The 16,315-nt window shown below is 35.6% G+C and overlaps 1 protein-coding gene across 1 annotated transcript in view; it reads right to left on the bottom strand.

Moving 5' to 3' along the window:
- Positions 1–16,315, bottom strand: part of ints2 (integrator complex subunit 2) — a 39,945-nt gene that overhangs the window by 3,991 nt on the left and 19,639 nt on the right. Inside the window, exons 18-24 of the mRNA XM_062960315.1 lie at positions 15,402–15,603; positions 12,526–12,651; positions 12,262–12,451; positions 10,514–10,807; positions 6,407–6,514; positions 2,263–2,368; positions 1,000–1,176 (exon numbers count right to left, since the gene is read on the bottom strand). Coding sequence (XP_062816385.1) covers positions 1,000–1,176; positions 2,263–2,368; positions 6,407–6,514; positions 10,514–10,807; positions 12,262–12,451; positions 12,526–12,651; positions 15,402–15,603 — 1,203 coding nt within the window. The remainder of the gene's footprint in view (positions 1–999; positions 1,177–2,262; positions 2,369–6,406; positions 6,515–10,513; positions 10,808–12,261; positions 12,452–12,525; positions 12,652–15,401; positions 15,604–16,315) is intronic.

Below are 16,315 nucleotides of genomic sequence, written 5' to 3'. Positions count from 1 at the left end.
ACCCCAAAGGGGACTCAGGGCGGATTACAATGAACACATATACAGTAGAGTCTCACTTATCCAACACTCGCTTATCCAACGTTCTGGATTATCCAACACATTTTTGTAGTCAATGTTTTCAATATATCGTGATATTTTGGTGCTAAATTCATAAATACAGTAATTACTACATAGCATTACTGCATATTGAACTACTTTTTCTGCCAAATTTGTTGTCTAACATGATGTTTTGGTGCTTATTTTGTAAAATCATAACCTAATTTGATGTTTAATAGGCTTTTCCTTAATCCCTCCTTATTATCCAAGATATTCGCTTATCCAAGCTTCTGCCGGCCCGTTTAGCTTGGATAAGTGAGACTCTACTGTATAGTATATACAATATAATTTATAATAATATATAATATTATTATATATTGTGTGTGTGTGTGTGTATGTGTATATATATATATATATAGATATATATATATATTATACTATTTATATCCCGCCCTTCTCACTCCGAAGGGGACTCAGAGCGGCTTACAAATTAAATTAAATTTACATACAATTTTATATTATTAGCATAGCACAATACTGGCAATAAAGTGAGACTCTACTGTATATGGCAAACATTCAATGCCAACAGACAAACAACACACATTAGACAGACTCAGAGGCATTTTTAACATTTTTCCAGCTTCACGATTCCGGCCACAGGGGGAGCTGTTGCTTCACCGTCCAGAAGTGGCTGTACTTCCTCATTCCTTTCCTCGTGTTTTGCTGGCAGTTTTGTGGTGTTGTAAATTAGCCTCCCGCATAAAGCGTACCTAAATTTCCCTAATTGACAGGCGCAACTGTCTTTCGGGGCTGCATAGGTCAACAGCAAGCCGGGGCTATTAATGGTCGGGGGCTTAACCCGACCCGGGCTTCGAACTCATGACCTCTCGGTCAGTAGTGATTTATAGCAGCTGGTTACTAGCCAGATGCGCCACAGAATAAATAATAAAATCCGACGCTTACGTGTGATGATGGGGTCGAAGTCTCTGGTCTCCGTGGCCACATCCGAGGCACAGACATGGCCGATCTGAATGAGCAGGGACATGATGTCCTCGTAGAGGGGAGGGAAGGCCTGGCAGAAGGGGACCAGGCAGGGCAAGGTGGGCACGAAGAAGGCGTAACGCTTGGCCGCCGTCAAGACTGGAAAGAAAAGGGAAATCTGTCAGGACCCAGGCTGCAGAACACCAATAACCATGCGCAGAGACCAGAATCTATCTAATATCTTTATTAAAGAAATATATAGTCAATAAAAACAAGTGTAGAATTAGTTCAGAAGTAGACCTTTCAGGAAAGGTCAAATATAGTCCAGGAAAACAATGTCCAATATGTGATATTAAAGTCCAAAGTTATAATCCACTTCACCGAAACACACACTATTTGGCAAGCAATAGTGTGGGGAACTGTCCATAGTCTTTGAGGCTTAAGGTAAATCCGAAGGAACTGGAAAACAAGGCTTGAATCCGAGAAGCAAGGTCCGTGGTTTAAAACGCAAGGCAAGGCAAGACTTGAAACTTGGCAAGATCAAACTTGAAACAAGGCAAACATGAATCAAGAACTGAGTCCATAGAAGTCCATGGTACAAGGCTGGGCAGGAAACTTGATCCGGGAACTGGGAACTGGAGTACAAAGTCTACACACGATCTCACTCCCCAAGCCGATGAATTGACTCCGCAAGGATTTCTTTGCGGGCAAACACCTATATAGGATCTTGTTTTCCCGCCAAGGAACACTTTCTCTGGGGAACAAGAAACGAAACCTCTACTGTGTCCAGATGCAGGACTCCTTAAAGTTTCCCAAGGGAAACAGACTTAATCAGCTAATTGTCTGGCAGCAATCCTGGCGCTCCTGCGAGTCGCCTCCCGAGCGCCTCTATCTTGATTATAATAATCCCGGCGAGAAAATGGGGGAGATTTCTGCTCAAGGCTTGTTTGGCTGACTTCTGGTGGGCAAACATCTTGCAGGTGCAAGGACTCCAAATCTGGCAGAAACGGTGGGAAACCCAAGTTTTCCTCTTCATCTGCCACAATAGTACCAGGAACGGAACTACATGGCCCATGAGTCATCACAAAATCAGTTGAAATAACCACCGGCGTCGATAGAGGCATCGTGTCTAGACCAGGCATGGGCCAACTTGGGCCGCCGGGTGTTTTGGACTTCCACAATTCCTAACAGCCCTTCCTGCTGATTCAGACAAAACTCAAGCTCCCCCTCAAATTCTGACATTACCTGTTAGTAGCGTCCCCATCACATTGATAGCTAAACGTGCCACGCTGAGGGATTTCGGCAGAGCGTACTGAATGCACAAGTAGGAAAGCAACTGGATGGCGAAAATCTGGAAGGCGAGAGCAAACAGAGATAAAACATTATGATGTAATACAATGTAATAATTATTATAATTCACTATGATAATTGTATAATAATTATAATAGTGAATTATAATTGTATATTTATATTACATGCAATATTACTAATAATATTGCAATATAGTCGTATAATATAATATACTGTGTGTATATATACTTGTAAACCACCCTTCGGGGTGAGAAAGGCGGGATATAAATGTTGCTAATAAATAAATACAATATAATCTATATATATAAAAGAGTGCTGGCATCACGGCAGCGGACAAAACAACAAAAGGAAACACTCCACAACCTCGAAAATTGACATCACAACCCCTCATCCATGCCTCTAGGTTGATACAACAAAAAGAAAAGAAAAATAAAGTCCTAATTAGAGGGAGAGGAATAATTGTTTTTATCCAATTGCTGCCAGTTAGAAGGCTAAACTCCACTCACTTGGTCTCCTAGCAACCCACTCAGCCCAGGGGACCCTTTACCACCAATTCCTCAATACTTTATTTCCCATACCACCATACTTCGCCACAGCAACGCGTGGCCGGGCACAGCTAGTAATATATAATATATAATATAATATATACTGCTTATATTGTGCTATACTAATAATATAATATATTGTATGTATATATAACTTGTAAGCCGCCCTGAGTCCCTTCCGGGGTGAGAAGGGCGGGATATAAATGTTGCTAATAAATAAATACAATATAATAATATATAATATATAATATAATATATACTGCTTATATTGTGCTATACTAATAATATAATATATTGTATGTATATATACTTGTAAACCACCCTGAGTCCCCTTCGGGGTGAGAAGGGCGGGATATAAATGTTGCTAATAAATAAATACAATATAATAATATATAATATAATATATACTGCTTATATTGTGCTATACTAATAATATAATATATTGTATGTATATATAACTTGTAAGCCGCCCTGAGTCCCCTTCGGGGTGAGAAGGGCGAGATATAAATGTCGCTAATAAATAAATAAATAGATGCAATGCATTGCTAAAAGGACAAACAAATGGACTCCAATGTGTGATCCAATACAACAGCCAGCATAGTGATTTTGTTTGCCATATACTAGTTTTGTTGTGTATATAATAATAGTAGTAATAATAATAATAATAATAATAATAATAATAATAATAATAATAGAGGCTATAGTACTTTGGACATATTGTAAAAGATGCTGTGCATATAATAATAATAATAATGATAATAATAATGGCTGTAGTACACTGGACATATCGTAATAGATGTTGTGTATATAATAATAATAATGATAATAATAATAATGGCTGTAGTACTTTGGACATATCATAAAAGATATTGCGTATATAGTAACAATAATAATAATGGTAATAATAATAATAGCTGTAGTACATTGGACATATCGTAATAGATGTTGTGTATATAATAATAATAATAATAATAATAATAATAATAATAATAATAATAATAATAATAATATCATCCAAAAATACATCACACAGTCCTAGACACTTGGGAAGTGTTCGACTTGTGATTTTGTGATACGAAATTCAGCATATCTATCTTGTTTGATGTGTCATACAATAATAATAATAATAATAATAATAATAATAATAATAATAATAATAATGGCTGTAGTACTTTGGACATATCATAATAGATGTTGTGTATATAATAATAATAATAATAATAATAATAATAATAATAATAATAATAATGGCTGTAGTACTTTGGACATATCGTAATAGATGTTTTGTATCTAATAATAATAATATTATCATCTGAAAATACATCACACAGTCCTAGACACTTGGGAAGTGTTCGACTTGTGATTTTGTGATACGAAATTCAGCATATCTATCTTGTTTGATGTGTCATACAATAATAATAATAATAATAATAATAATGGTTGTAGTACTTTGGACATATTGTAAAAGATGTGTATATAATAATAATAATGATAATGATAATAATAATGGCTGTAGTACTTTGGACGTATTGTAATAGATGTTGTGTATATAATAATAATAATAATAATAATAATAATAATAATAATAATAATAATAATAATAGCTGTAGTACTTTGGACATATTGTAAAAGATGTTGTGTATGTATATAATAATAATAATAATAATAATAATAATAATAATAATAATAATAATAATATCATCCAAAAATACATCACACAGTCCTAGACACTTGGGAAGTGTTTGACTTGTGATTTTGTGATACGAAATCCAGCATATCTATCTTGTTTGCTGTGTCATACAATAATAACAATAACAATAATAATAATAATAATGGCTGCAGTACTTTGGACATATCGTAATAGATGTTGTGTATATAATAATAATAATAATAATAATAATAATAATAATAATAATAATAATGTCAAACACTTGGGAAGTGTTCGACTTGTGATTTTGTGATACGAAATCCAGCATATCTATCTTGTTTGCTGTGTCATACAATAATAACAATAACAATAACAATAATAATAATACTAATAATAATAATGGCTGCAGTACTTTGGACATATCGTAATAGATGTTGTGTATATAATAATAATAATAATAATAATAATAATAATAATAATAATAATAATAATAATATAATAATAATAATAATAATAATAATAATAATAATAATAATTTCGAACACTTGGGGAGTGTTCGACTTGTGATTTTGTGATATGAAATCCAGCATATCTATCTTGTTTGCTGTGTCATAATAAAATAATAAAAATAATAAAGGCTGTAATACTTTGGACATATCGTAAAATATGAGACGCTAGAAAAGACTATAAATACTTGTAAATGGGTGAGCAAAAGGAAAATCAAAAGATTGCATTCTTAATGCAAAGAATCCATCAAGGAAGCAATGACCCTCAGTCTGTAAGGCCTGAGCAGCATTGTTGAGTGACTCAGACCGCCTATTAAACATCAAATTAGGTTATGATTTTACAAATTACACACCAAAACATCATTTTATACAAAAAAAATTGACAGAAAAAGTAGTTCAATACGCAGCAATGTTATGTTGTATTTACAAAATATCACAATGTATTGAAAACATTGACTACAAAAATGGCTTGGATAATCCAGAGGCTTGGATAAGTGAGACTCTACTGTAATGATATAGTACAGTATAGTAATTTAATGCTTATATTGTGCTATGCTAGTAATATATTGTATGTTCATTTGATTTATATGCCGCTCTGAGTCCCTTTTGGGGTGAGAAGAGCGGGATATAAATGTAGTAAACAAATACATAAATAAATACATAAATAGTCTAGCTCACTGTTGACCTAAGCAGCTCGAAAGACAGTTGCATCTGTTGAGTAGGAAATTTAGGTACCGGGTTGTTGTGTGTCTTTCGGGCTGTGTGGCCATGTTCCAGAAGCATTCTCTCCTGACGTTTCGCCCACATCTATGGCAGGCATCCTCAGAGGTTGTGAGGTACCTCACAACCTCTGAGGATGCCTGCCATAGATGTGGGCGAAACGTCAGGAGAGAATGCTTCTGGAACATGGCCACACAGCCCGAAAGACACACAACAACCCTGTGATCCTGGCCATGAAAGCCTTCGACAACACAATTTAGGTACCGCTTTATGCAGGGAGGCTAATTTTATTAATTTACAATACCATAAAAACTTCCAGCGGCTGCAGCAGAACGAGGAAATACTCCATCAAGGACTCAGTGTCACAAGCGGACGGTGAAGCGGCTGGAATCCAGCCTATCCTCATGAAGCTGGAAGCTGGAAAATGTTAAATTGCCTCTGTGTCTGTCTATATATGTCGTATGTCTAATGGCAGTGAATGTTTACCATGTATGTGTGCAGTTTATTTCTTTGAAAAGTCCCATATGTCTTTGGATGTGGACTAGGCAAAAGACCGCATTTTCCCGTATGAGCCTGCCCAAGTTTTAAGATCTTTAGGGGACCTTTGGATTGAGATGGGCCTTTGGTTTTAGACTTGCGACCGCAGGAACTTTTCATACCTGTTTCTCCAGCTCAGGCTGAGCAATGAGCTCCGGGATGAAGTCCAGGCAAATGTGCATCGAGGGGATGCCCGCCACCGTCAGGGGAAGCAGCTCACACGGGTAGCCCTGTTTGGACAAAAACCCCAAAGCAAGAAGAAAATGGGGTGACAGAGCAGTACCTATTGATCTACACACATTTGCATGTTTTCAAACTGCTAGGTTGGCAGAAGCTGGGGCTAACAACGGGAGCTCTCCCCGCTCCCTGGATTCGAACTGCCCACCTTTTGGTCAGCAAGTTCAATAGCTCAGCGGTTTAACCCGCTGCGCTATCAGGGGCTCTAGTAAGATTAGGAAATTACCTGTCGTAAAGGAACATTTAAATCAGGGGTCCCCAAACTAAGGCCCGGGGGCCGGATGCGGCCCTCCGAGGTCATTTACCTGGCCCCCGCCCTCAGTTTTATAATATAATATATTGTATATACATATAATATTGATAATAATATTATAATGTAATACAATATAACACTAATAATAATACCATATAATAATATTAATTATATATTCTATATTACATATAATATTACTAATAATATTACAGTATAGTGGTATAGTTCAATATAGTAATACATAATGCTAATATTGTGCTATGCTAATAATATAATATATTGTATGTACATATAATATTGATAATAATATTATAATGTAATACAATATAACACTAATAATAATACCATATAATAAGATTAATTATATATTCTATATTACATATAATATTACTAATAATATTACAGTATAGTGGTATAGTTCAATATAGTAATACATAATGCTAATATTGTGCTATGCTAATAATATAATATATTGTATGTACATATAATATTGATAATAATATTATAATGTAATACAATATAACACTAATAATAATACCATATAATAATATTAATTATATATTCTATATTACATATGATATTACTAATAATATTACAGTATAGTGGTATAGTTCAATATAGTAATACATAATGCTAATATTGTGCTATGCTAATAATATAATATATTGTATGTACATATAATATTGATAATAATATTATAATGTAATACAATATAACACTAATAATAATACCATATAATAATATTAATTATATATTCTATATTACATATAATACAGTAGAGTCTCACTTATCCAACATAAACGGGCCGGCAGAATGTTGGATAAGCGAATATGTTGGATAATAAGGAGGCATTAAGGAAAAGCCTATTAAACATCAAATTAGGTTATGATTTTACAAATGAAGCACCAAAACATCATGTTAGACAACAAATTTGGCAGAAAAAGTAGTTCAATACGCAGTAATGCTATGTAGTAATTACAGTGTTTACTAATTTAGCACCAAAATATCACGATATATTGAAAACATTGACTACAAAAATGCGTTGGATAATCCAGAATGTTGGATAAGTGAGTGTTGGATAAGTGAGACTCTACTGTATTACTAATAATATTACAGTATAGTGGTATAGTTCAATATAGTAATATATAATGCTAATATTGTGCTATGCTAATAATATAATATATTGTATGTACATATAATATTGATAATAATATTATAATGTAATACAATATAACACTAATAATAATACCATATAATAATATTAATTATATATTCTATATTACATATAATATTACTAATAATATTACCGTATAGTGGTATAGTTCAATATAGTAATACATAATGCTAATATTGTGCTATGCTAATAATATAATATATTGTATGTACATATAATATTGATAATAATATTATAATGTAATACAATATAACACTAATAATAATACCATATAATAATATTAATTATATATTCTATATTACATATAATATTACTAATAATATTACCGTATAGTGGTATAGTTCAATATAGTAATACATAATGCTAATATTGTGCTATGCTAATAATATAATATATTGTATGTACATATAATATTGATAATAATATTATAATGTAATACAATATAACACTAATAATAATACCATATAATAAGATTAATTATATATTCTATATTACATATAATATTACTAATAATATTACAGTATAGTGGTATAGTTCAATATAGTAATACATAATGCTAATATTGTGCTATGCTAATAATATAATATATTGTATGTACATATAATTTGTAAGCCACTCTGAGTCCACTTTGGGGTGAGAAGGGTGTGATACAAATGTAGAAAATAAATGCAGTAAATAAATAAATAATAAATAAATACATTTTAGACTTAGGCTCGCCCAAAGTCTGAAATGACTTGAAGGCACACCACAACCACAACCACAACCACAACAACTCTAATTAACTTGACTATCTCATTGGCCAGAAGCAGGAGCACACTTCCCATTGAAATCCTGATAAATGTATGTTGGTTAAAATTATTTTTATTTTTAAATATTGTATTGTTCTTTCATTGTTCTTGTTGTTTTTGCACTACGAATAAGACATATGCAGTGTGCATCGGAATTTGTTTGTATTTTTTTTTTTCAAATGATAATCCGGCCCCTCAACAGTCTGAAGGATTGTGGACCGGCCCTCAGATTAAAAAGTTTGAGGACCCCTGATTTAAATGTTATGAATATGTTCTCTCTGGGAATCTCTAGGTCCTCCATTGTGATGCTCTGGTCATCTTCTCTCAGATGCTGGCCACAGTTGTTGTTATGGTTGAGCCTTCGGGCTCCGGTAATAGAAGAAGGGGTCATAAGACTCCTCGAGAGTCAGACTCTTTCGAGGAGCGTGAAAGAAAACGGCTCCGGGATTTGTTTACAGACCCGACAGATGAGGACTCATTTGAGGGTTTTTCTGAGGGTTTGGAGGAAGAGATGGCCAGCTCGGAGGAGGACGACATGGAATGGACTCGCGTGAGGGAGGATTTGGGTGTTGGGGAAACAGGCAAGGAAAGCATGGGAGGTGATTGGCGGGTTGCAGGATCAGACCCATGGACTGGCTGGAGGGATGGGGCGGGATCCACAGCTGGGGATGCTGTGGGGCGTAGTCAAAGGTGCTTAAGCTCTGATGAGGATGATGATGTTGGGGCGCCTGGAATTGGGATGGCAGCTGACAGCGATGATGAGCTTGAACTGGGATAAAATGGGGTTTGGGACCAATGTCTAATTGCGTTGGGCAAGGTAATCTGGACGGACGCTTGGGCTTTTGTTGGGGAACTTCCTGAAGACGGGTGTGATTCGTTACTGGATACGTAAGTTTACCAAGGACACTGGGCATCGACGGCGGGAGGAACTGTGCGGGGTTTTTCTCTGTGAAACTTGTGTTTAATCTCGATAGCTTGGACCTCCGTCGTCTTTTTGACGGGCAATATCTACTCGCACTGGATTGACGCTGGACTGACTGACTTCGATTCCGGATTATCCCTTCTGCTGGCTATCGGTGAGACCTTTGGATTTCTAGATGACTACGCTTGGTTATAGACCTCTGGACCGGATTGGGACCCTGCTGACTGCCGTTACCCTGACTGCTGTGCCTGGACCTAGATATCGTTGGCCGCTGAACCTTAAACTGAATCCTGACTACGACCACGCTTTTCGTTCGCTGCAGGAAGGAATAAACAAGCCTGGTTTATTCTCCTGCTGTTTCTGAGTAGCAGAGAGGAATCTGCTACCAGTCTGTTGTTTACATTCTGACTCCTGTTGATCCTCTTTTGTTTGCATCGTTTGCCAGGCTGAAGTAAGCACTTTTGATTTAATCCGGATTATACTTCTGTTTAACCCGGTTTATCCCTTTGAACCGTTTTAGCTCAAACTGAGCTGTTTTTTGTTACTTATCACACTGAAGTCAAGTGTTTGCCCTGTTCTTTGTTTCCTACGGGCGTTTTTAGTTCTATAACCTCAATAAACTGAGTTTTGTTTTACTCGCTGGCGATCTGTCTGTGACAGTTGTACTGAAGGACCAAGGATGTGCCAGGGGCATCCTCAGACTGGCTGGACTACCAAGCCCTCCACATTGGTTGGTTGAACTTTTGTAGATTTCACAGATCGATTAATTTGGTTCTCTGGGACTCTCTATGTCCTCCACTGAGACTCCATAGCAGGCATGGGCAAACCTGGGCTCTCGGGGAGTTTTGGACGTACCTGGAAGTGGACCAACTTGGCGATGTTGGGGTCGGCAATGAACATCTGGTGCAGGAGGCAGCAAATGAGGCACTGCACCTCGCGCTGGTTGCACAGGAGGCTCTCTCCTTCCCGGGGCCCCTCGTCTTCCTCCTCATCCTCGTCCTCCTCCTCCTCCTTGGGGTGCCTTTTCCCAGGGATGGAGCCCGCCGTTCCCGAGCCGCTCTTCCGCAGCCGGCCGTAACCACCGCCGAGGGGCTTCTCCTCCTCCAAGGGCAGGCAGATCTCCAAGAGGATCTGCACTGCCGCACTGTCCTGGGAAAACAAGTAGGATATATCATTAAACATTCTAAGAAACACGGACAGGTGGCAAGCTATTTAACCTCAGCAGACAAAGCCAAAACCAAGGTCACAACAACACCTGCTATAGAACTCCAATATGCTGATGATAATGTACATAGTCTCTGCACATTCAGAAGAAGACCTACAAGCCACTCTTTGCAGAAGCATATGAGAAACTCAAAAATCACAACATGCGGCCCATCGAAACTATTTTTCCGGCCCCCATGGCACAAGGGCAAAGGGGGTTGGGCTAAATGACCCAAGGGGTCTCTTCTTCTCTTACAACCATTATTATTATTATTATTATTATTATTATTATTATTATTATTACATTGAGGCTGGGTGGCCATCCATCAGGGGTGCTTTGCTTGTGCTTTTGGTGCACAAAGGCAAACGGGGATTGGGCTAAATGGCCCAAGGGGGTCTCTTCCAACCCTCTTTTTATTGTTGTTGTTGTTATTATTATTATTATTAATAATAATAATAATAATAATAATAATAACTTTGAGGCTGGATGGCCATCTGTCAGGGATGCTTTGGTTGTGCTTTCGGTGCACAAAGGCAGAGGGGGATTGGACTCAATGGCCCAAGGGGTCTCTTCCAACCCTCTTTTTATTGTTGTTGTTGTTATTATTATTATTATTATTATTATTATTATTAATAATAATAATAATAATAACTTTGAGGCTGGATGGCCATCTGTCAGGGATGCTTTGGTTGTGCTTTCGGTGCACAAAGGCAGAGGGGGATTGGGCTAAATGGCCCAAGGGGTCTCTTCCAACCCTCTTTTTATTGTTGTTGTTGTTATTATTATTATTATTATTATTAATAATAATAATAATAATAATAACTTTGAGGCTGGATGGCCATCTGTCAGGGATGCTTTGGTTGTGCTTTCGGTGCACAAAGGCAGAGGGGGATTGGGCTAAATGGCCCAAGGGGTCTCTTCCAACCCTCTTTTTATTGTTGTTGTTGTTATTATTATTATTATTATTATTATTATTATTATTAATAATAATAATAATAATAATAATAATAATAACTTTGAGGCTGGATGGCCATCTGTCAGGGATGCGTTGGTTGTGCTTTCGGTGCACAAAGGCAGAGGGGGATTGGACTCAATGGCCCAAAGGGTCTCTTCCAACCCTCTTTGTTGTTGTTGTTGTTGTTGTTGTTATTTATTGCTCAGTGGCCAACTATAGTCCGGCCCTCCAACGGCCCGAAGGATCGTGAACTGGCCCCCTGTTTTAAAAGTTTGGGGACCCCTGATATAAATCAATAAGAGAGTGGTCCAAGTGGCCAGCTAGTGGTCAAAGGACATTTAGTATCATGCCAAGTTGTTCTGTTTGTGTTTTCAAATACATTACAACTTGTACCCTTGGTTCGCTTCTGGCACGATAAATAAATCTGGTTTTTTTGCGACTTACCTGGGCAGCCAGCAGTGCGTTTTTCAGTTCTTCCCGGGTGACTTCCGGAGCTTCCAGGCCCATGAGGTTGTTCTGAGACGGCCGGATGTCCTGGTCGGCCGTTTCCTTGAGGTGGGCGCTCAGGAAGGCCTTGGAGGCCAGGAGGTAGCCGTTCAGCATGTGGAGCGTGATGTCCATCAGAGGAGGGCACCTGGGGACGCAGGTAAATAAGCAAGCAGAACTGGAAGGCAATACCATGAAACATTAGGCAGAACCAGTGCTCACCTGTGGACTCGCGGATCACATCTTAACACAATGAGAGGGTCGATCATCAAGTCCTTCTGCGTGTACTTTTGCTGCCGGATCATCTTGTTGGACGGCTGCAAGGCATTGACCGTCATGACCCACAACCTATGCAAAAATATATCACGTATATTTATTATTTATTTATTATTTATTTGCTACATTTATATGCCGCCCTCGAGTATGTACAGTATATATTTTTGCATAGGTTGTGGGTCATGACCGTCAATCTGATCTTATTATTATTACATTTATTATTTTACTCTATTTTATTATTATTACTACATTTATTATTTCACTCTGATCTTATTCGAAGGGGACTCAGAGCTGCTTACAAATTAAATTTACATACAATATTCTGCCAGATTAGTTCTTGCAAGATTATGGAAACAGAAATTAATACCCAAAGTGGAAGAATGGATAAAAAGAATATGGGATATAATGAATATGGACTACCTAACGTTCCTGCTATCAACAACACAAAATAAGCCAAAAAAAGGGATAGATTGCACACTGGTAAAGGACTGGATGAAGAAAGAAAAAGTTAGAATATTGTTATAAAGCCCTTAACGCGAAGGAGAAGTGTCAACTGTCGACGCAAAAAATAAAATAAAAAATGAATGATACCAACAACATAAATAATACAAATAGTTACGACAACTTTATAGAGAAGAATGGAAGTCAGGAATCGACAATATTATATTAGTACAGTACAATACTGGCAATAAATTACTATATTGTACTGTATCAATCTATTGTAATATTATTAGTAATATTACATGTATATACTCGAATATAAGCCAAGGCACCCAATATTACCACAAAAAAAAAACTGGGAAAACATTGACTCCAGTATAAGCCGAGAGTGGTAAATTTCGGAAATTAAAATAGATACCAATAAAATTAGAGTAAAATAATAAATGCAATAATAAGAATAAGATCAGAGTGAAATAATAAATGTAGTAATAATAATAAAATAGAGTAAAATAATACATTTAATAATAATAATAATAATAAATACAGGAAAATACATGTAGTAATAAATAGAGTAAAATAATAAATGTAATAATAAGAATAAGATCAGAGTGAAATAATAAATGTAGTAATAATAATAAAATAGAGTAAAATAATACATGTAATAATAATAATAATAAATACAGGAAAATACATGTAGTAATAAATAGAGTAAAATAATAAATGTAATAATAATAAGATCAGATTGACGGTCATGACCCTCAACCTATGCAAAAATATATACTGTACATACTCGAGTATAAGCCGACCCGAATATAAGCTGAGGCACCTAATTTTACCACAAAAAAACTGGGAAAACATTGACTCCAGTATAAGCCGAGAATGGTACATTTCAGAAATAAAAATAGATACCAATGAAATTACATTAATTGAGACATCGGTAGGTTAAATATTTTTGAATATTTACATCAAGCTCTAATTTAAGGTAAGACTCTCCGACTCTGATCAAATCATTATTCTCATCTTCTTCAATGTCAATGTGCTTATGTATCCTTTTAATAATAATAGAGTAAAATAATACATGTAATAATAATAGTAATAATAATAATAATAAATAATACAGGAAAAGAATACATGTAATAATAAATAAAATAATAAATGCAATAATAAGATTAGATTGAAATAATAAATGCAATAATAATAATAGAGTAAAATAAACGTAATCGTAGCAACAATAATAGAGAAAAATAATAAATGTAACAATACCAATGTTTTTGAATATTTACATCAAGCTCAAATTTAAGATAAGACTGTCCAACTCTGATTAAATCATTATTCTCTTCTTCAATGTAAATGTGCTTATGTAGCCTTTTAATAATAATAGAGTAAAATAATACATGTAATAATAATAATAATAATAATAATAAATAAAGGAAAATAATACAGTAGAGTCTCACTTATCCAACACTCGCTTATCCAACGTTCTGGATTATTCAACACATTTTTGTAGTCAATGTTTTCAATATAACATGATATTTTGGTGCTAATTTTGTAAATACAGTAATGACAACATAACATTACTGCATATTGAACTACTTTTTCTGTCAAATTTGTTGTATAACATGAGGTTTTGGTGCTTAATTTGTAAAATCATAACCTATTTTGATGTTTAATAGGCTTTTTCTTAATCTCTCCTTATTATCCAACATATTCGCTTATCCAATGTTCTGCTGGCTTGTTTATGTTGGATAAGTGAGACTCTACTGTACATGTAATAATAAACAGAGTAAAATAATAAATGTAATACTAATAATAATATCAGAGTGAAATAATAAATGTATTAATAATAATAATAATAACAATAATAATAATAATAGAGTAAAATAAATGTAATAGTCCCAACAATACTAGAGAAAAATAATAAATGTAATAATAGAGAAAAATAATACATGTAATAATAATAATAATAATAATAAATACAGGAAAATAATACATGTAATAATAAACAGAGTAAAATAATAAATGTAATACTAATAATAATATCAGAGTGAAATAATAAATGTATTAATAATAATAATAATAATAACAATAATAATAATAATAGAGTAAAATAAATGTAATAGTCCCAACAATACTAGAGAAAAATAATAAATGTAATAATAGAGAAAAATAATAAATGTACCATATATTCTCGAGTATAAGCTGACCCAAATATAAGCCAACCGGGACCCTCACCCGAGTATAAGCCGAGGGGGGCTTTTTCAGTTTTCAAAAAAGGGCTGAAAATCTAGGCTTATACTTAAGTATACACAGTATGTATTTTGAGATGTTGACTTGGGTGGAATTGTCGTTTTCTCCATTCGAGCAATTCCCGAAAGGCCTACCTTCGTGGCATGACTGTGTTCAACGCCATCCACAGCCTGTTGACGGTCTGAAGGATTCTCCGAGGGACGCCGGGGAAGAGCAGCTGGTTCATATTGGCGGTCAAGGCCCCGGCATAAGGGATCAGCTCCCCGGCCGAGAGGAGGGTCAAATGCTCCAGGATCTGCAGGACCTGGGTGTGATTTCCCTGCAGGGTTGAAAATGCTATGCATTTTGGAAAAGAAAGAAAATTGAGACTGAATCAGGAAAAAGTGGCGCAGTGGGTTAAACCTATGTGCTGCTGAACTGCTGACCTGAAGGTTGGGAGGTCGAATCAGCAGGACAGGGTGAATCTTCGAAAGCATGCAAATGTGAGTAGATAAATAGGTACTGCTTCAGTGGGAAAAGTAAAAAAAGACACTCCAAGCAGTCTTGTCGGCCACACAACTAGGTGTCTACGGACAACACAGGCTCCTTGGCTTGGAAACAGAGAAGAGCAACCTCCCCAGAGCTATGGATGAGCCAGAAATGAAAGGAGAGGCATTTGTCTTTTTGTGTGTGTGTATTTGTAGGTCCTGTAACAAGGCACTGAATGTTTGCCTGTGTCTGTTTATATGCTGTAATCCGGTCTGAGTTCCCTCGGGGAGAAGGGTGGAATATAAATAAAGTGTTGTTGGTATTATTATTATTATTATTATTATTGTATGACACAGCAAACAAGTTAGATATGCTGGATTTCGTGTCACAAAATCACAAGTCGGACACTTCCCAAGTGTCTAGGACTGTGTGATGTATTATTAATATTACTATTATTATTTTATTTTATGACACAGCAAAGAAGATAGATATGCTGGATTTTGTATCACAAATCACAAGTCGAAAGCTTCCCAAGTGTCTAGGACTGTGTGATGTATTTATTATTATTATTATTATTATT

This window comes from Anolis carolinensis, unplaced genomic scaffold, assembly GCF_035594765.1.
Source record: "Anolis carolinensis isolate JA03-04 unplaced genomic scaffold, rAnoCar3.1.pri scaffold_7, whole genome shotgun sequence".
Lineage (NCBI taxonomy): Eukaryota > Metazoa > Chordata > Lepidosauria > Squamata > Dactyloidae > Anolis > Anolis carolinensis.
Note: the sequence above shows the minus strand (reverse complement) of the source record. Positions and strands in the feature narration are given on the sequence as shown.